The 20,540-nt window shown below is 37.0% G+C and overlaps 6 protein-coding genes across 6 annotated transcripts; 3 read left to right on the forward strand and 3 right to left on the reverse strand.

Annotated features, from left to right (window-relative positions):
* Positions 1 to 489: 489 nt before the first annotated feature.
* RO3G_00049 (uncharacterized protein) lies at positions 490 to 1,590 on the reverse strand (the record flags this gene model as incomplete). Its single annotated transcript, XM_067654640.1, has 1 exon — positions 490 to 1,590. The coding sequence occupies one exon, from the start codon at positions 1,588 to 1,590 to the stop codon at positions 490 to 492; it is 1,101 nt and encodes a 366-aa protein (XP_067510741.1).
* A 2,427-nt stretch (positions 1,591 to 4,017) lies between these two features.
* RO3G_00050 (uncharacterized protein) lies at positions 4,018 to 5,519 on the forward strand (the record flags this gene model as incomplete). Its single annotated transcript, XM_067654641.1, has 4 exons — positions 4,018 to 4,083; positions 4,136 to 4,331; positions 4,371 to 4,401; positions 4,529 to 5,519. 4 exons carry the CDS (start codon positions 4,018 to 4,020, stop codon positions 5,517 to 5,519), a joined length of 1,284 nt encoding a protein of 427 aa, XP_067510742.1.
* A 1,095-nt stretch (positions 5,520 to 6,614) lies between these two features.
* Positions 6,615 to 8,133, forward strand: RO3G_00051 (uncharacterized protein; the record flags this gene model as incomplete). Its single annotated transcript, XM_067654642.1, has 4 exons — positions 6,615 to 6,748; positions 6,802 to 7,270; positions 7,322 to 7,639; positions 7,708 to 8,133. The coding sequence occupies 4 exons, from the start codon at positions 6,615 to 6,617 to the stop codon at positions 8,131 to 8,133; spliced, it is 1,347 nt and encodes a 448-aa protein (XP_067510743.1).
* Positions 8,134 to 8,194: 61 nt separating this feature from the next.
* Positions 8,195 to 9,109, reverse strand: RO3G_00052 (uncharacterized protein; the record flags this gene model as incomplete). The annotated part of the gene is made up of 4 exons (XM_067654643.1): positions 8,195 to 8,645; positions 8,702 to 8,880; positions 8,935 to 9,000; positions 9,056 to 9,109. The coding sequence occupies 4 exons, from the start codon at positions 9,107 to 9,109 to the stop codon at positions 8,195 to 8,197; spliced, it is 750 nt and encodes a 249-aa protein (XP_067510744.1).
* A 1,158-nt stretch (positions 9,110 to 10,267) lies between these two features.
* RO3G_00053 (uncharacterized protein) lies at positions 10,268 to 18,257 on the forward strand (the record flags this gene model as incomplete). Its single annotated transcript, XM_067654644.1, has 4 exons — positions 10,268 to 10,921; positions 11,059 to 11,172; positions 11,304 to 18,107; positions 18,156 to 18,257. The coding sequence occupies 4 exons, from the start codon at positions 10,268 to 10,270 to the stop codon at positions 18,255 to 18,257; spliced, it is 7,674 nt and encodes a 2,557-aa protein (XP_067510745.1).
* A 592-nt stretch (positions 18,258 to 18,849) lies between these two features.
* On the reverse strand, positions 18,850 to 20,226 carry RO3G_00054 (uncharacterized protein; the record flags this gene model as incomplete). Its single annotated transcript, XM_067654645.1, has 4 exons — positions 18,850 to 19,223; positions 19,282 to 19,351; positions 19,414 to 19,609; positions 19,673 to 20,226. 4 exons carry the CDS (start codon positions 20,224 to 20,226, stop codon positions 18,850 to 18,852), a joined length of 1,194 nt encoding a protein of 397 aa, XP_067510746.1.
* Positions 20,227 to 20,540: the final 314 nt, after the last annotated feature.

Here is a 20,540-nt window from a genome sequence, read left to right on the forward strand (position 1 = left end):
CCAATTATCAGCGACAACAACAAGGCAATGTAGTGGATGTGGCTGAAAGAATACGAGAATACGGTCAATTGTTGGAAGAAGCAATACATTCTATTCAAGCAAAACCACCTCAACCACCATCTCAACAAAATCAACCACCATCGCAACAAATAAATGTTCCTGAAAAGGAAATGCCCATGGAAAAAAGAAAAAAATCGATTGTAAATAATAACGAATTATATAAGCACAGAATCATTAGAAAAAGAATATCAAATCCTGAAATCAACCAACCTTGGCTGCCTCAGAAGGGTTTAAGAATCTTATTGAATGATCCATTTTAGTATCACTTTCCAATTTTGTATTTTAATAAACTCTAATTGTACACATAAGCTTTTTATTATTTTACAATAAATGAAATATGATTAAAATGTCAATGATGAATGATATTCTAAGCATGAAATGTAATAAAAAATGATAAAGTAAAGTGAAATGAATCAAAATTTATACATCTTAAAACTTTTGGTGGTTACCACGAGGGGCAAATCCACCACGACCACCACGGAAACCACCACGGTTACCACCACGTCCACCACGACCGCCACGGAAATCACCACGACCACCGCGGAATCCACCACGACCACCACGGTTGCCACCGAAGCGGTCACGGTCATTATCACCAGAGAAGTCAGTACGAAGAGGACGACCGTTGATTTCTACACCGTTCATGCCCTTGACGGCAGCTTCAGCTTGTTCTGTGGTTTCAAATTCAATGTAACCAATACCCTTCAAGGCACCAGATTCTCTGTTGTAAGGCAAACGAATGTCACCAACAATAGTACCAAATTCTTGGAAAGCTTCAGTAAGAGCAGTGCGGTGAGCATCTTCATCATAATCACGATTCAAGTTGGCAACAAAGACCTTCTTAGTAGCCGAGGCGGGACCACTGGTGTTTGTCTTTTTACCACCATCAGCACCATCAATACGAATACGACGACCTAAGAATTCGTTACCAGACAAGGCAACAGCAGCATCCTTGGCTTCTTGAGTGGCAAAATCAATGTGACAGAAACCACGGTTCTTGCCAGTGGCTTCATCAATTCTAATTCTAACATCTTTGATCTCACCGCATTCACCAAAGAACTCACGGACATCATCAGCAGTAGCTTCAAAGCTGATACCACCACACCAAATAGTATAGTTCTCTTCAGTCTTTGCAGCCTTGGGAACAGGAATTTCTTCTTGTTCTTCTTCAGCCTTTCTCTTCTTACCCTTGGATTCTTCTTCATCAGAGGAGTCAGAGGAGTCATCAGAGGATTCTTCCTTCTTTTCATCAACTTCCATCTTTTCTTCTTCTTCTTCGGAGGATGACTCTGAACTTTCATTAGAGGATTCAGAAGATTCAGAGGATTCTTCTTTCTTTTCTTCTTCTTCTTCTTCATCAGAAGAGTCGGAAGAGTCAGAGGAGTCAGAGCTATCAGATTCAAAGGATTCTTCCTTCTTTTGTTCAACCTTCTTTTCAGCCTTAGGCTTCTTGGTTACTTCCTTCTTTTCAGACTTGGTTACTTTCTTGTCGACCTTGGTGGCCTTCTTGTTATCTTTGGAGGAAGCCATGTTTTATAATATAATAAAAGAGAGAGAGAGAGAAAGGAGAATCGTGAAATATTTTTTGATTTAAAAAAGCTTATTTTCTTGTGACTAGTTTGAGGTACGAAAAGCAGTACTGGAATTTAAGTGGAACAAATGAAAAGTGAGGAAAAAAATTTAAAGCTAAGAAAATACAAGCAATCGCGCATAAACACAGTTTTTTTTTTTTTTTTTTTTTTTTTTTTTTTTTTGAAAAAAATATATACACAATCATTGGTCAGCCCAAAGAGGGGACACAGAAAGAAGACAGGAGTGCATTAGCCATAGACAAAGAATATCTTATATATAAACCCATAGTGTAGTCTAGACAAATGTTGTCTTGAATTAGTTTATGTCTTTGATAGCAATCATGTTATGATATTAGCGCTCCATATACATTGACCTCATTATTCAAATGGAAATTGCTTTTCTTAATACATGAGCATACATTGTTGATGAACATTACTTTAAATAAGTTCAAAATCTTAATCGTGTATTTAATACAATGAATGATATGAAAGTAATCTTATTCTAAACTCGTGTCCCTGAAGCTGCACTTTACACGGACCAATTGAAATGAATGCGCTTTATACTTTAAACCGATTTCATCCATTACCCTTTGCTTTACTGGTAATTTCTTTCAACTCAAACATAAATTTAACTTGATCTCTTTTAAGCAAACTAAGAAACCTTGCAAACCCGATGATGCCCCCCGGTTTATTCTTTCCTGTTAACTGCGGTAGTAATTCGAGTGTCCACATTGAACATCGTCATGGTATTTATAGTTTGCTGTCTTGAATGCTGACAGAAGGAGTACTATACACTATTTTTATTAATTATTGGTAAACTGAGTTGAAATAATCGGAAAAGAGATAAAAAAAATTGCAAGAGACCCAAATAGAAAGTAAAGAAAATACTCAAATGGATACAAAATGAAATCAAAGAAGGTTAGATACGTCTTTGGCTGATATGCTTAGTATACTTACATGAAAGTAAGAATAATCAATATATGTATAGAGTTGAAAATAATAAAAGGAAAAAATGAGCAAAAATTCAAAAGCTTTAACCCAGCTACACTGCTTGTCTATCGAAACATGCTTGTTAGATATGGAAGAGCTTCTGGGACACTGGACCAGGGACAAAAAGTTTTTTTTTTTTAAAATAAACATATATCATTCCGCATCAACTTCATATCAATATATACCTTAAACATGTGTTAAAAAGAAACCTTGTTTGTGGGGGACAGCCAATTTCTAGCATCCTTCATAGAATGTTTTAGACTGTTGACAAGATGCTTTAAATAAAAGAATTAAGTAATAAAGTAATTAAACTTTAATCTATCTCAAATAAGAATACATAGTTTCAGAGAAAATCATATCAACACACAAATGCTTCTAAACATTTTGTATCACCTTTCTTAATAGCACTGCAGCATTTTGTTTATAATAATATCGATTTGCAAGCTTCAAGCTTATGAGAAAATTCAGTCTTACACTTTAAGCTTTGTTGATACAGTGTAGTTGCGCTTTCCAAGCTGATCAGTGTAAAGTTTGAATGAAATTCCAGTTATACTTTTTTAATATCGCCACCGAATAGTAAGTGAGAAATATGGTAAAGTCAGTTTGATCAAACACTCGAACAATAAATCTTTTGACTTAAGCTACCTCTTTATCAGGAAAAATAAAAAGATGGAAGCGCCAGTTATACTGGGCCACTTTGATCGCCGCATTATAAGTGGTTACGAATGCAAAAAGCAATTCGGCTCTTCTGATTGTGAATATTTGATAGCATTGAACAATCGAAGGAATAGTTAAAAAAAAAAACTTCATTATAAATACCCTAATCTCCATTTCATATCAGGTTTTTATAATACTTTTGTATAAAAATTTGCCCTATCCTAGATCTAGCATGTTTTTTACATAAGAATTTATCAAATGTCTACCGTTCTAATTTAATATAAATACTTTATATTAATGCTATAAAATTATTCTTACCTATTCAAAAATTCATTTTATACACACAAGACCCTTGTAGGCTGCGCTATTCTTGAAGCTGTAGAAGAAATTGCTGCAACTACTTGTAATCAACTACTTTTTGATCTCATCAAAGTACGCAGTACACAAGAAATATGAGTTCCAAAGATCACTGAATACAATAACGACGCGTCCCAGCTATCCATTCAATTCTAATAGCACCCCTTTCTTTTTGCTAACCCTACGTGTACTTGACTAGCTACTATTTCTCTTGCTTTCTCTGATTGTATACAGTGCACGTCACTGAACGGCACTTGAATAAAAATTCACTTTTGTAAGAACTGAAGACCAACTTTTTTTAATAGTAACAGTCCCCTTCTCCTTTAGTTTTTACATAGAGATGATGCCAATGCCTCTACAAGCCAAGAATGTAAACAGTAAAATGATTGTAGATAGAGAAAAGAGGGTGAGGTCAGTGCGAAAGGACAATAAAACGTCAACTGTCATGGTAAGTGAAATCAATCAAATAATGTATGTGTTTGTGGTCTAAATTACGTTAGAAAAAGATTCCTTACAATGTTGATAAGGAGAATGAAACCGATCCAGTATATACTCGACGATCGTTCCCTAAAAAGACAATGACAATTACTACTGCATCGAAATCTAATGAACTAGCAAAATACCAATCGACACGATCGAGTGATGAGGATTTGTTCTTGACAAATGACACACCTATATTCAGATTACCTCAAGAATGTATATTGCGAATTTTTTCATATTATACTGACATCAAAGCACTGACGACCATTGCGAATGTTTGTAAAAAGTGGAGGCGGACTGCTTTACAACCCTTTTTGGTAACAAGAACAACCGTGTTGTGCTAAAAGCGTGCATGCAGTTAATCCTTTTTGAATATAGTGGAAAAACGTACACTACGAATTTCATCACTTTAGTAAGCATCTCAGCATACTATGTCGAAATGGAAGAGGCTCTTTTCACCTTTCTCACGTAGAATCACTCACTATCACATCACCTTTCCTTCAAGAAGAAAATATAACAAGCATACCCAACTTATCAAGACTTATTAATGTACCCAGCGTTTCTCCATTTGAACACCTCAACAAGATTCGCTTGGCTGATTTGTATATAGAAGACATTAGTAAAATTGTAAAGACATTTAACCAGATAAAGACATTAATATGCGATAACATACGCCGAGAGGACAATCGAGTAACTGTGCATCTATCCATGTTTTCTCACCTAATCAAATTGGAAGAGCTACAGCTACATTTCCACAAACCTTGTAATCTCGGAGGCGCGAGCACTCCCTTCTTTAACCGACCCTCATCTATTTCACCCATATTCCCAGCGTCCCTGAAGGCACTTCACCTGTTAAATATTTACGATTTTGAAGAGTCAGTGATGCGGGCGAGAGATGCTGGGCGCTCCGAGTGGGAACAACCTGTGCGACCAATTCATTACCTGGGAAACGCGGAAGAAGATTTGCTAATTAAATATAAAATGATTACGAGTCGAATCTGTTTGCAATCTCTTTCGCTCAACCGATGCAGCGCGCTGACAGCCAACATCTGGCGTACCTGCATGATCCCTTGTACCCAAGAACTGGAGTACCTTTCTCTGACTGGTCGAAAGCGTGATGTATCTAGAGAACCACCTGAGGACGACCCATTTGCTTTCTTAGATCTGGAGGGTCTAGAGAACGCGTCGAGAAAGCTGGAGCTAGAAAAGGCGTTGACTGAATTCTTTGGTGGATTAAGGCAGATCAAAGAGATTTCATTGGATGACTTTATATGCAGCAAGGGACTTGTATCAGGAATCGAAAAACTTGCAGTACCGTACAAGATTAATGGAGAGAGTGGTGTATCTATCAACAGTTATATGAACAAGACCCTCTTTAATGTGAAACTCACATTTCAACATTAAAAACAAGTGACTGCTTAAAACAGCATGAAATGAATAAAAAATAGATTGGTTTCTCTTTCTGTTTTTATTTTTTTTTTCTTTTTGATTTTTTTTCCTATTTTGTCTTTTTTAATATGTCTTCAAATAATGCAGAAAATAGTGAAAATAAACGAAAAAGACTAACGCAAGCTTGTGAACTGTGTAGAAGAAAAAAGGTAATTCAAAGAGATAACCAAATATTCCGCAGCAAATAGATGATAAAAAACTAATTTAGATCAAATGCGATGGTTCGAAACCTAATTGTGGAAACTGCACGCGATTAAACACTGAATGTGTGTATAGCAAGAGTATGAAAAAGCGAGGTCCTCGACAAGGATACATAGAATTGCTTGAACAACGATTAGCTAAAATGGAAAAAATATTGTTATCTTCAGAAACAGCAGCAGCGGGTAGTAACAGTAGTCAAGAACAACAGCAAAATGAAACACCAGAATATGAGCAACGTATAAAAAGAGGCAAAACAAGTAGGGAAGAACATCATCAACATTCGAGTTCACCTACCTCTTTTTCGAGTATATCTTCGAGCTTTCCCTCACCTCCGACTCATGCTCTAATACAGCAACCACAATCAACAGAGCTGAATGAAAAAACATTACCACCTATGGATGTTATTGAGCATATAACCGATTTATATTTTACTTATCTTCATCCATTTTGTCCCTTATTTGATGAAGCCACACTTAGAAAAAATATCAGAGAAGGAAAGTGTGCCGACTTTCTGTTGCTTTCTTTATTAGCAGCTTGTGCAAGGTAGGACAAATTACCGAGCTCATGTGTTAAAATTATAATGTGTGCGCTAAGTATTTTAACAAAGGTATTCCGAAAGACCTGATATTAAAAAGAATCCTCCATGGCGTGGGGGAGAAGTATATGCTGATGCAGCTAGAAAGTTATTGATAAAAGCAATTGATGAACCAAGTATATCTAATGTTCAAGGCATTACTTTATTAACTTTACATGAATATGGTTGTGGTAGAGGACCAAGGCAAAATCTCTTCCTCTTTATTTATTTTTCTTTTCTCTAACATTTTATATAGGAGTTGGATGTATGGTGGTATGGCTATCCGTATGGCGATGGAATTAGGGCTTCATGAAAATATTGAAAATGATAATGCGAATCCGACGCTTGAGAGATTGACTGAACAAGAAACTTCGAGAAAAGTATTTTGGAGTATCTACACAATAGACAAGTAATTATATATAGCATCCTGTTGTATGCTTTATACTAAATATTGTACTTTAGGTTTTCCACTGCCGCTACTGGCAGGCCAAGTACACTGACGGAACCTTTCTGTACTGCTTTGTTACCTGCCAGAGTGAATTCAACCTGTAATTCTGGACATTATTATACTGAATCCTTGGATGGAAGTCAGTACCTGCTTCTGAATATCGGTGGTGTTCGTAAAAGCCAGCTTTTAGGAAGTTATATTGACAGTAGTCGTCAAGAACAGAATTCAGGGCAAAAGCCAGTTTTGAACGGTTTTGCTTATTTCACCAGGGCTAGTAATGTCTTGGGCAAAGTGACAGCATTTGTGAATAAGAAAGAAAAGTTTCAGACGAGCACACATCCTCCTTATCATCCGGATTCAGAGATTTCGAAACTAGATAAAATGATTGATGATTTGTATGAGGATTTGCCTATAGAATTTAAAAATATTCCAACAAATTATGAATTACAAATCAATCCAACTCACCAAGGCGCACTCATCATGGTACGTTTTTTTCTCTACATGAGGAAGGTTTAATATAACTTTTTTGTGTAGTTGCATATCTTACACAATACATTAGTCATTTTATTGCATCGACCTTCCATGGTGGTAGCTGATACCCTTGATTCTGAAGTTGTTTTACCGGAATTGAAGGCTTTTGTTGCCAAGAGTCTTGCTAAGTGTATGAAGGCTGTAGATAACGTTACTGTTTTGGTCGATAAGATTGGAACAAGAAAAGAATTAATTCCACCTTATCTTACTTATTTGATATACACGGTTGCCACAGTCGTTGTCAGTGTCTCCTTTTCTTCAAAAGAAGAAGAAGCTCAGAAAGCAAGAAAAGCACTTCCTGCTTATATGAAATTTTTGGTGGTAAAGTATTTTCTTGCTATTGTCATTATTCTTTCACTCACAAAAACTTTGTTCAATAATGATATTAGGCAGCAAGAAATTACTGGGCTATGGCGGATAAGCTATATTTTATGATTCGAGATTTATACATGATCCATGATAAAGTATTAAAAGGGCATCGGAAAGCCACTGATGCACAATCAACGCCTGAACTATATCAACAATCTTCTCCTGATTTATTTCAACAGCAACCTATGTCCGATATACCGCCTCTCGTGAATAACAACAGTGAAACAGCAACATCAAATATTAATGACTGGAATTTGTCTTATTACTCGGCTGCCATGTCTGAAACTACACCCGACCTTGGTTTTTATACTGGACTGAATGACACGATGGATTTTATACAAGCATCTAACAATGTATTTTCTATACCTGGAGGATTTAACCAGCCTTTAGGATTTTCTTATTTTCCTGATCCATCCAATCAAAATAATAATAATAATAATACGTGAAATATGTAAATATAACAAATAAAGACGTATTTTTTTGTTTATTCTAAGAATTAAGGTATATTTATTGGGGAACACTAGTACCATCATCACCAGGATAACAGTTGAGCTTTTCAATCTTTGGTGGTTTCTTTCGTTTACCATTTTCATATTCAATTACAGTTGCAAAGGCATACATGTCATCACTGCTACTGTCAGAATCATCATCATTATCATTCTGAGGTGTATATGTCCAGCGTCCACATAGCATATGCTTTTTCATCATCTGCCAAAGGATGCGCTGACTGTACTTTGGGTTATCGTAAAGGGTATTAATAAATAAAACAGAAAGAGGATGTGAAAGTCTGTAACGCGCCATGATTTTTGGCATCTCGTATGTTAGAAACAATTTGCGCTCTTCATACGTGGCTTGATCGATAATAAGGATTACCCGAGTCCACCATGGACATGTATCTGTTGCGTGAGCCTGATCAATTGAATGCACAAGGTGATCCAAAAGTTTATATAAGGTATTTCTATTGTAAATTAGATTATTTTCAGAGCACAATGTGCTTTCTTTTTCTTTTTTTACATGGTATCATAAGGCGAAGCAACTAGAATAGAAGTGATTCCAAGTCGTTGCCCTAAATTATTTGCAAGATGCTGCCAGGCGGAATGACTGTTTGGCAAATATGTGTATTGTGACATGGTTAAAAGTGAGCTTTGATCGTCTATTTCCCAAGTTATTGTTTTTTCATAATCTTGTTTAGGCTATCCGCAAACATTAAAACATATTGAAATAGGGTATATGCTCTTTGAACTTACTGTAAATGGATCCAATTCATGATAATTGAATAGCAAAGATAATATACTTGCAAAATGTTTCCCTGCCTTTGTTTATATGTAAGTATATCATACTGTTCTTTGTTAATATTGCTGTGGTTACCATAACAAAAATAGGGGTGATAAAATGTTGCTGAGCAGTTGGTATAAAATCCATGTGTACTCTTTTACAAGGCACAAAGCAGCAGCCAGGTTCTACATTGTGGCGATGCTTTTTTTGTAATAATTCTGAATTATGAAATGATCCTGGTTTGGAGGGAAGAAAAGATGGATCATCTACAGAATGAGGTTTGTGTATTGCATTTTCTCGCGAGATGCTAGAATGTTGGAATGAAAAACTGGAATTTCGAGTGCTGGTAGAAGACAGTGTCGAATTTCTAGAGAGCGCAGGAACACTGGAATACACTGAAGAAGAACTTGATTGGTCAAACGATTCATAACTGACTTGTGATTCTCTTCTGTGTTGAGGAATTGTACTTGGTTCAATCTTTTTATTCTAAAGGGATTAATTTATTTAATATAATAAAAAAAAGTCTGTGCCTACTTCTGATAGATTAAGATTAGATGCTTCCAATAATAATTTATCAAAATTATTCCATTTTGCTTGATTTAAATAATCTCTTCCTCTTGACATTAAAAAAAAAATAGGGGAAAAGGTGCAGTAAAAATCCAAGTGGTACAATAAGAATAGGACTCGCCATTTGAACAAAGCAGTAATCATCAGGTAAGCTTTTTGTGGAACAACACTTTTTTTTCCCATTGTTTTCTTCTTTCCTTTTTTTTTTTTTACTTTTTTAAAATACTGACCTCGTTTTCATACATCATTTTTTATAAGTTTCTACTTTATATAAATTAGTGAAACCACTATTTATTTCAGTGCATTGTGATAGCCAGTTTGTTTACATAATTGAGCTGTATGCACAAATTTGTCCTTTTCTATTTTCAATTCAATTCAGCAATGGTAGAAACACTATAAATAAAAGTTTACAAACAGTACAAGAACCAATTTTCATTTCCAACTGTATGATCTACTTCAACTCTTTTTTTAAAGTAGGTGAGCTTGTGAAACCTTAATTCGTAAAAAACGAATTGAAAGTTAACACAGAAGGACACTACACAGATAATAAAACGAAAATAAGGGATCTTGATTGTTTTTTTTTTATTGGCGTTTAGTCTTCCACTTGTAAAAAGTTTATAGTAGGATATCATGCTTTTGTACAACATAAAATTTCTCCTGCTGTAAACAAGTAACGCGCCATTTTTTCCCCTTTCCCCGTGCTACTTTTAAACCCCAAACATTTTTTTGTATGAGAGGATGGGTAAAAAACTTGCAGAGGAAGAACCTGCTATTGCAACAATTGAAGGATGGGAAGATGGCCAACCATTTCGACGCGATATTCATAAACTAGACCGTTGGGCACTTCAATCAGCAGACACCTTGACCATTCATATTGGACCACATGACATTGTATTAGTCCAAGATCCTCATTCAAATTATTTGGGTGGGTATATTTGGTTGAGTTCAATTGTAGTTTGCTCTTATTTAGAAAGATTGAGTACCAAGAGAGACCGACATAGCTTAATTAAATTAGACCATTCAAAACGTTGGGTTGAGTTAGGATCTGGAGTAGGGCTTATCGGTATTATGCTGCATAAACTTGGTATTGAAGAAGTGATGATGACAGATATTGGAGAACTAATTAATACGCTTGAGAAGAATGTGGAAGCCAATAAAATAGCAGTAAAATCATTGAGTGGAAGAAGAAAGAATGAAACCAATGAAAATACAATTGTAGTGGAACCCTTGTTGTGGAATAACAAACAAGAGATGGATTATATAAAATCGGCAGGGGATATTGATTATATTTTAGCTTGTGATTGTATTTATTCAGAAGCAAGTGCAATTGATTTAGTTGAGACTATGGATTACTTGTCAAACGAAAATACGACTATTCTTTGCATTAGTGAAGTAAGAAATCAAGCCGCACAAGACAAATTTGTTCAAGAAGCAAGTAATAGATTTAAGATTGATTTGATACCAGCAGTTCAATGGCAAAAGAAAATAAATGACCAAGTCAAATTTGATGAGACATTGAATTTTTACAGGTTAAACAAGAGCAAACGTTCAAAGTCAGCAAAAATAAAATAAAAAAGTTGGATAATTTCTCTTTCCTCTTGTTCTTTTTTCCTGCCTTCTTTAAAAAATATATTTATTTATTTGTAATAAAAAAAGGTATATTTTGATAACAAATAGCAATTGAATTTTAATTAATATTTATGTTGATATGTATTATTAGTTTTTGGCTTGTTTATCTTTTATTTTTGTACTTTTTTTTTTTATTGTTATGAAGTGGCTACCACTGCCAAAGATAGCACATGGAATTGCTATTTACCCATTCTCTCCTTCCAATTTAATACCGACAAGACCTTATTCAACTAGTAACTTATCAATAAATAATTCAGCTAACGATGACGCTTCCATTATCACTTGCTCTTCTTCAGTCATCACAGACCAACCCATCTCAACTAATATAGAAGATTACAGTCATTTTATATCTCTTGAAGTCGGCGATGAAGTATTTGCCATCGAACAGCAGGGACAATGGTACAGAGGTTATGTCTTGTGTACGCTAGAGGAGGGTAAAAAACCGAACAATGCTCAAATGGGCTGTTTCCCTCGTTCCCATGTTCAGATCAAGGAATACATTGACATTGATCCCGATGAAGCTGAAGCTTTACCTTTCAAACGACATCGTGATTTGCCTGAAGAACAAACAAGCAGACCGAATACAGTAATCGAGATTCCGATTGGCTTACCGAGATCGTTTTCGGAGTCGTTTATTCAGCCTAGACATAGCTTAAGCAATTCATTAGATAGCCCAACGTCAACTCGACCAGGTAGCTTTAGTGAACTTAACCTAGATCACCAACCACTTGATTCTAAAAAGCCATCCAACGCGCATATACCCCCACCTGCTCTGCCACTTGCACGTTTTGATCAGTCAACTGCTATTGGAAGTTCGGAGCCCTTAGTAGACGAGATTGCAGCTTGTGTGAGTGAATGGAATGGTTTACTTTATGATTGTATTGAAAAAAGAGACTACAATGCATTTCACGCAATCAAGGATAATGTCAATTATCTCTTTCAGGCCCGGAGACAGTTATTAGATCAAGCTTTGTCCAGAGAAGAATTAATCAAACTCCGAAAGGGCATTATCAATCGCATGGTCATTGGGAATTTGGAAAGAAATCAGGCAATGATCATCCGGCATCCTGAAAAGGGTTATTTGTTAGATGCAACCAATACTTCCTTAAGCATGATATACAAAATGCACTGGAAAATAGCTTCAACAGTGACAGCAGGCAGTAAACCATCACTACTGCCAAGAACTGCCTCGGGCTCATTACTGCACCAAGAGGATGTTACCCTGAATAGCAGCAGTGCCACCCTAAACACTTTAAAGAGCCCAAATAATACTTTAGGAGCTTCTGAAAAACATCAAAAGCGCGCAAAGTTCTATCACTTATTTTTCGAATTTAAAGCATGTATCGCCCACATTTCTCATTTAGGTGAGTTTACCGAGCTTTATTTCACGCTTTACTCGGCTTCTGAAAAGAAATACATAACCGAACCGTTTGTTGTCGTCTTGAACAATCAAGGTATGCCCAAGGAGGAAAGTCAAATAGGAAAACTTCAAACTCTTTTTGTTGACCTGTCTACCCATGATTTACTTGACAATGTTTATTTGATTTGTCATATTATCCGATTAGGAGGCATGAAATTTACAGAAAAGGAGCATTTTGGTAACACACATACACCCTACATTTTTCACTCAAACAAACACCAATCTTTTCAAAAACAACTTGCTGTCACACAAAACACCCTTAATATGTGCAGAAGACCATTTGGCTGTGCTGTGTTAAAGTTAAGCTCACTCCTGCTTCAATTTGAATCAGCCATCACCACAGCTACTACTTCAACTCAGCAGCATTCCTTGATTGATCACAGCATGCCTATTTATACAGCAGTCACTGAATCTAATTATGCTACACTCCATGAAGACATCATTTTCAATAACACTAAGGAGTACGCAAAGAACCCCAAGGCAGATATGATTCGAGTTTCCTTGCGTACATTTTATGGTTTGTTGGACGAAGTGCTAAATATTAATGCAGCCCTGCTGCACGGTATATCGCATACACTACGGCTTGGATTTGCTGATGCGGTTTTCCCGGAAGATAATCGAAACGAACTCTACATCGTTTTAGATTCGGGCGACTTTTCTCAATTTGGTAGATCGAGGAACATCCAAGTCACAATGTGCGTCAGAGACAACAAGACGGGAGAAATTATTGAAAACGCCATCTTTGCAGGATCTGGTATACGCCCAATGACCTATTGGGAAAGTATTGTCTTTTACCATGAATTACGACCCAAATGGGGTGAGATGATCAAGATTAGTATGGATAGCCTTCATCAATGGGAGAGATCGCATGTTTACTTGACCGTTAAACATCGAAGTAGTCACTACATGGCATCAAAACAGCTAAACCAACCAGGGACATCGCTTAATTCGGGTGGAGGAGAAAAGGTTCTGGCAGTAGGCTTTTTGCCATTATTTCTATCACCTCTTCACCGTGACTTTGTTGCAGACGGGACACATGCATTAAATTTGTACAAGTATGATCCTGCATCCTCTCATCCACGCATATACCTTCAAAACACGCCTTGCTTTGCACGATCCTCAGCTCCGTCCAATATGCAGCAGCAGCAAAATTTTGAAGGAATTGTCAAGCCGCGCTCTCCTCGCAGATTGAGGCATCGCAAGTCACCATCCAGCCATAGCTTCAAGAGTTTTACTGGTTCTTTTGGTTCATCCAACAACATCCACGCAGGCAGTTCAAGCGTAAATGATGCTAATTCTATTACCTCATCAGGACACACCATAATGCAAACACCTAATAAGCTCTCCATGCTGCGTGATACAGTATCTTTATCCACGTTTTTATGTTCCACTCAATTCACACAAAACAAGACTTTGGTGAAATTGCTAAATTGGCATTCACTTATTGAAAATGGCACAGATGGATATTTGGAACTTCTCTCAGTTCTGGATCAATTTACCTTTGTAGGAGAGGTTGAAGTAGTCAAATTTTTGAGAGACATATTTGATGTGCTGTTTGACATTCTTGCCTACCATCATGACACAGAGGTGAGCGAAAAGATGATTTGCGATATCAATGACCAGGCATTGGCTTCTATTATTTGGCTGCTGGGTATTGTTCAAGATCGTCGGTTCAGTAACTTTAGACCTGTTTTGGATGTGTACATTGAGAATAGATTTTCTTTACAAGATGATAAAAAACAACACCAACAACAGCAGCAGCAAAAAAACAAGAGTGACAGAAACTATAGTTATTTTCTTGCAGAAGAGAATACATTTGATGAGTTGCTTAAAAGTCTGATTCGATTATGTAAAAACTCGGATGATGCGATAAAGGCAAAGTTGTTGAGGAGTAGTATGAAGGTATGGGATTATTTATTTCGATTTATTGTTCGATCCAGACTCTGCCAGCAGCACAAGGAGGATACGGATGAGCGTGAAATGCGCGACAAGATTTTTAAGGACAATATCTATACACTGCTGAGAGCTATTCAATCCATCATGAGCGTAGGTCAACCGAGTGCTATGATTGGTACTCAAACCATGGCTCTTCAGAATTTTGCTGGAGTATTAGCTGAATTGCATCACTTCTTTCCTTCTCATCAGGTTGTTTCGATCGCCACCTCTTTTGTAGACGCGTGTTCTCATGTTACTGGTCGTCTGGTTGCGTTCAAACTTGCAATGATCTTGAATATCGTCAGAGGTCCTGCTTTCAATGACCCTAACTGCCGTTTAGAACTTACTATAAACGTCATTCGTTGGATTCGTGTCTGGCTCAATTCTTACATGACCACAGCCAAGGATATCATTTTTTCCAAGCAAGCCGAACAACAATCGGAGGTTGACCATCAGCAAACAAGGTTGACCAGAGCACAGTGGATCGAAAACTTACGGCTGTCACTTACAATTTTAAGTGAAGTGCTGGATAAAGTAAGAAGATCAGTAGGTATGGCCACATCAGGGCTGTCTAATGCAATGATCTCAACCTCTACCAGCTCTTCCAGACCTACATCTTTTGCTACAACCATTGGAGAAGACGAGACGGTATCACCTGAGAGCTCACAAAATGACCTAGAGGCAATTACCAGTGCTGCTTTGGAATTAGTGCCCCAATTGTTACATGCATACAAGGATATCCAAAGGCTGACGATTCAAGCACTGCATGTCTCTAATGTATCTTCTGTAGGTGAACCCCCAGGTTCTTCGCAACATTATCCAAAGCACTTTGTAAACGCGTCAAGGGAAAGGGGAAGCTCGATTACTAGCAAAAACCCTGTATCAGATGTGACTCAAGACTCCTCTAGTAGCACTTATCGATCTACTGTGAACATCAATGATCAATCAAAATTCACAGTTGTTTTACAAGCGCTCAACTCTTCCCCAACATTTCCCTTTCCTTATAGCTATCCTTTTCAACTAAAGTCAGAATCTTATATCAACGAGGACTATGCAGCAATGATTAGTACTGGTATCCTGGATCTTACCGTAGTCATATTAGAGCTTTTTTATCTAACACCCCGCCAACTGTGGTTGAATTTCATCAAAAAGATGCTGGATCAAGAAGGCATTGAAGACACATCAAAATTCTTGCTTCGAATCATCTATACATGTATGGCAATTCTTTTTGGTGATAACATCTCGATTCTTGAAGAGACCAGTCTGCTGACTGATTGTATGACCCGTAGCGAAGAAGATGTGACTAGAGAAAGGCGTAGGTTCCCAAAGAATTGGCTTAATCTGAATGTAATTGCTCATCAAATAATACTTTGTCATATCTTGGAGCCTGTTAAGGACATTTTGGAAATACCAGCCTTTATTCCAGCTGAGGCTGCCTATTCCACGCACGACGATTTTGATTTGGATCAAAGTAATACATTTATTAAAGAGCAGCGATCGACACTGTTACTATGGCGGGTATACTTTGTTGGCTTTTTGAGAGTCGTTGGAAGCCCAATATTGGAACTTTCTCAATTGACACCTCAAGAACAGCGTGCTGTTTGGAAGATGACAGGTAATATGCGAGGAGGAGTAGGAGCCAAGACATTCCTATCCTTGTGGGAACTTTCTGGAAAACAAAAAGTTCTGCAACGTCGAATGGTGTCTCAACAAGAAACAGAAAGCCATAACAAGCCGGTAATCCCGCTCAGCAATGATTATTTTGGTGGTGATTTTGCTTCTTCTGTTCTCAGCGGTGCAAGTCACTTTTTCTCAAACAGTGAACACAGTAATTTTCAGGATGATTTATCGAGAAAGAGGTCGGTAGAAGAAGATCACGTGAAGAGTCCAGAGACTTACTATTCTGCTCGACACAGTGTCAGGATTGGCCCTACAGACGAAGTGCCGCTTTCTGCCATTCATGAAGAGGAAAATACAGACGATTACATCAAGACGGAAGTATCGTTCTTACAAGCTGATTTGTCCTATCACATTTTGAGCGCTATGTGTGCTGTTAGTTTGACTTTGCACGACCGTGTGCGTTTGAATGCATTCACTGTTATCGCGAACATCATTGCAATCGAACTTTATTCTTACGGAGAGCTCATTCATATTCAGCATTTGCTTATTGGCACTTTGGATCGTTTAGTTATGTCTGAAAATAAAGGTGACGAACAGTTGCAGTTGAAAATGACAGTTGAATTGAACCGTGCTTTGGAATATCAATTACAGGCAGATGATCGGGCAGATTTGTTGCCAATAGGCAAGAGGTCAGTAGATTCGCTTTGTAAGTTTTTGGGGCTTTTATTGCAAATTAGAAGTTTACCGCCAGATAACGAATTTATGGATGAACGAATCACGGCTACTTTGAAATTAATGAAATTCATCCAAGTCATTGAACGTGAAGAGATTTACATTAAATATGTACATCAACTAGTTCAGCTCCATGTTGATAGTGGTAATTATATCGAAGCTGCACTTACATTACGGTTTCATGCTGATTTGCTTCATTGGGATCCTACCACCAAGCTCCCTGAAGTACCAGAATTATTTTTACCTTCTCAAAGCTCATTTAGTAGAAAGGAAAATCTCTACATGAAGATGATTTCGTACCTCGAGCAGGGGAGCGCTTGGGAACTGTGTGTGGAGCTTTGCAAAGAACTGGCTTATGAATACGAAAATAACGTCTATGATTATCCAAAACTTTCTGAAATTCTACAGAGACAAGCGATTTTGTTTCAAAATGTGGTAAAAAAGGATCGTTGCTTTACAGAATACTTTCGTGTTGGATTCTATGGACGCGGATTTCCACCTGGCAGCCGAAATCAGCAATACATTTATCGTGGTTTAGAATGGGAAAAGATGCCATCCTTTGTGGAAAGAATGCAAAACAGACATCCAAATGCACAATTGCTGCCAAGTAAATTTTCCAATGCTGCCACTCTTCATGAGGATGAATTAAAAGAATTGGAGATCTCTCTTGATGGTCAATATCTTCAGATTACACCTGTAGTGCCTATCCCTGATAAAGCCTCTATTTTATGTCTGTCAAACCCTCACGCACCAGAGATTGTCAAAAAATACTATGCATCTAATTCTGTCTCAAGGTTTACTTTTACCCATCCTATTATGAAGGACATTATAAAGTCAAATGAGGAAAAACAACCCGAATCTGATTTCTCAAATCTATGGACTGAAAGGATAGATTTCGTATGCGAAGATAAATTTCCTACTATTGTTAGAAGATCACGTATCATATCAGTACAAGCAAAGGAAATCTCACCTATAGAAAATGCTGTAAAGACGGTGGAAAATAAAAACATGGAGCTAGTATCTTTAGAAAAGAAATACTCTATCTACCTTACGACACGCTCACCAACAACTCAACCTATTAATATTAATCCCTTTTCTATGTCTCTTAATGGTTCTGTAGATGCTCCTGTTAATGGAGGAGTTCCTTTGTATAAAAAAGCATTTCTTAGTAAAGAATATTGGAGCAAGCATCCTGAAATGCGACCGTGGATTAACAGACTTCAAGAAGCAATACTTGATCAGGTAAACTCCAGAGCTCTTCTGCATTTTTCTTTTACTTACATTTTTTAGGTCCAAATCATTGAAAAGTGCCTAGAGACCCATAGTAAACTTGTTAGTGCAGATTTAAAACCTTTTCATGCCACTTTAGTTGAATGTAAGTTTAAACCTTAATTTTAGTATCAAAAACTGATTTTTTAAAAAATCCATAGTTTTTCAGAAAAATTTTGTAGAAGAAATAAAACAACTCAAAGAAAGAAGAGCACAAGAAAAGGCAGCTTCTTCTAAATCTAATTCCCTTACAAGCCAAAACAGGTCCACATTATACAGCGACAGTACACAAGACTTCTCTTCCATATCATCTCTACCTCGACAAAACAGCTATACAGCCAGTCTGTCCAGTTCACATAACCATCCCATCCCCTCTCCCGTTAGTCGCGCATTTTCAATAAGAACCTCTATTGCCGAAGGATCACCAGGATACTCATCTTCTTCACCGTTTCATACATTTGCATTCGAAAACGCTAGTGTGTCTAGAGCCGAAAGTCTTTCTCGTACTCTGAAAATGTCATTACGTAAAAAATCTCGTAAGAAATCACCAAGTATAACCAGTGTACAAGCAACACATAATGTACCAAACACATCTAGCACACCTAACAAACCTCAATTATAAAATAGACATTTTACTGCATACAAAAATAATAATAAATAATATACTTTGTATTATGTTTGAAATAAAATCTTTTTATTGTGTCATAAAATCTTTTTAGCGTCGTCTCCTTGTGTTCTTTTCTTTGGCCCAGTCTTTCCAAGGATAGTCTCTGCTCCATTTTAATTTATCTGAGTGCTCTTCAGGTAAAACAGGTTCAACGTCATGTAACCAGGGATGACTTACTAAATCTTTAGCGCTTGCTCTATCTTCGTAAGTTAACATGGGATTCAAAAAGCTTGCAATTTCTTCAGCATCCTTTCGACTAAATCCATACTTGTCATGCAACACGTCTTCCAATGACCAATACCTTAGCTTTTGAATTCGTCTCAAAGCACCTTTATGATTAAAAAATTCAGAAGAATGTTTTCCAGACAGTGCAAACTCTCTTGTCATTGGTCCCATTAATTCAACAATTTGAGCAAGATGATCTAACATAAAACAAGGTTATTATTATCATCGCTATTGTCAACTTGAAAATATTGTTACCGTCATCACGGCTGTATCGACTGCCTCTTTGTGGGTCAAACAAATAGTTTCCAGTGAGCAATTCAAAAATCTAACACAAAATGTATGTTTACACTTTTTTGTTTAAAATGATAACAAGCAAATATTCATTACCATACAAGCTAAACTCCATATATCTGCACCTGCGTCCCATTTGGCCCCCATGATTACTTCGGGTGAACGATATTGTCGCGTTTGAATATCTTCAGTAAAATGATGATCTACCCAACAAGCATTACCCAAATCTGCGATCTTGATTTTAATAGAATCGTGAATATCTTCATAATTTGAGGGTGAAGCAGAGTCATATCTAGTGCATATCAATTTTTTATTAGCAACATGCACTATTTTTGCTTTTTAAAATCAAATTCACCTGGACTTTTCGACATGTTTGCGTCCCCTACTAGTTGTACGATCATTCTCTGAAGTCAATGGCTGAGAAGGGACCATTTTAACAACGCGATTTTTACGCACTGGGCTTCTTCCTCTACTGTAATCGGTGTAAGATCCTTCTTTTACTTTATCTTCCTTCATAATAGTATCTGTATTCAACTTTCTAAGCATTTCTTCAGCGTTCGCAATATACATCAACACATTTTCGGGCTTTAAGTCTGTATGAATAATCCCACATTTTCTGTGCAGATAGTCAAGACCTAGTAACGCTTGCTTTGAAATTTGCTTCACAATTTTGGTTGGTATTCCTCTGTTTTTGTATTTTTTAATGAGAGAAAGCAAATTCTCTCCAAGTACTTCAAAGGTCATACAGACATGATGTCCATTTGGACCAGTCACCATAAAATGATCAATAATAGCTGTTACATATTCTGCACCAATACAAGTAGGGTCTGCTTCAGCTACGCGTTCTAACAACTTGATTTCGTCTCGTGCAGTTTCTGTATAATGTTTGGCAGACTTGACAACCTTCATAGCAAAATGGTTCTCAGTACTATAAAGAAGTAGTTTAGTAAACAAGTCACTCTGTCTCTTTCAACCTTATCTCACATTTGGTCTTTAATAAGCCAAACGGTCGAAAAATGACCCCAACCTAATTTTCGCAAGACAACGTATTGTCCATTTTTATACTTTTCACCAACATGTACGGGATGGTATCCGCCTTTACAATAATCTTTTCTATCCTCTTCATCCCCTTCTGTCTCATCACCTGAACTAGAAGAATAGGATCTTGCAGAGCGATTATGGTTTCTTTTAGGGCTGACTGAGTATGTATACTGACGTTTGTA

Source organism: Rhizopus delemar, genomic scaffold (genome assembly GCF_000149305.1).
Source record: "Rhizopus delemar RA 99-880 supercont3.1 genomic scaffold, whole genome shotgun sequence".
NCBI classification, from domain to species: domain Eukaryota; kingdom Fungi; phylum Mucoromycota; class Mucoromycetes; order Mucorales; family Rhizopodaceae; genus Rhizopus; species Rhizopus delemar.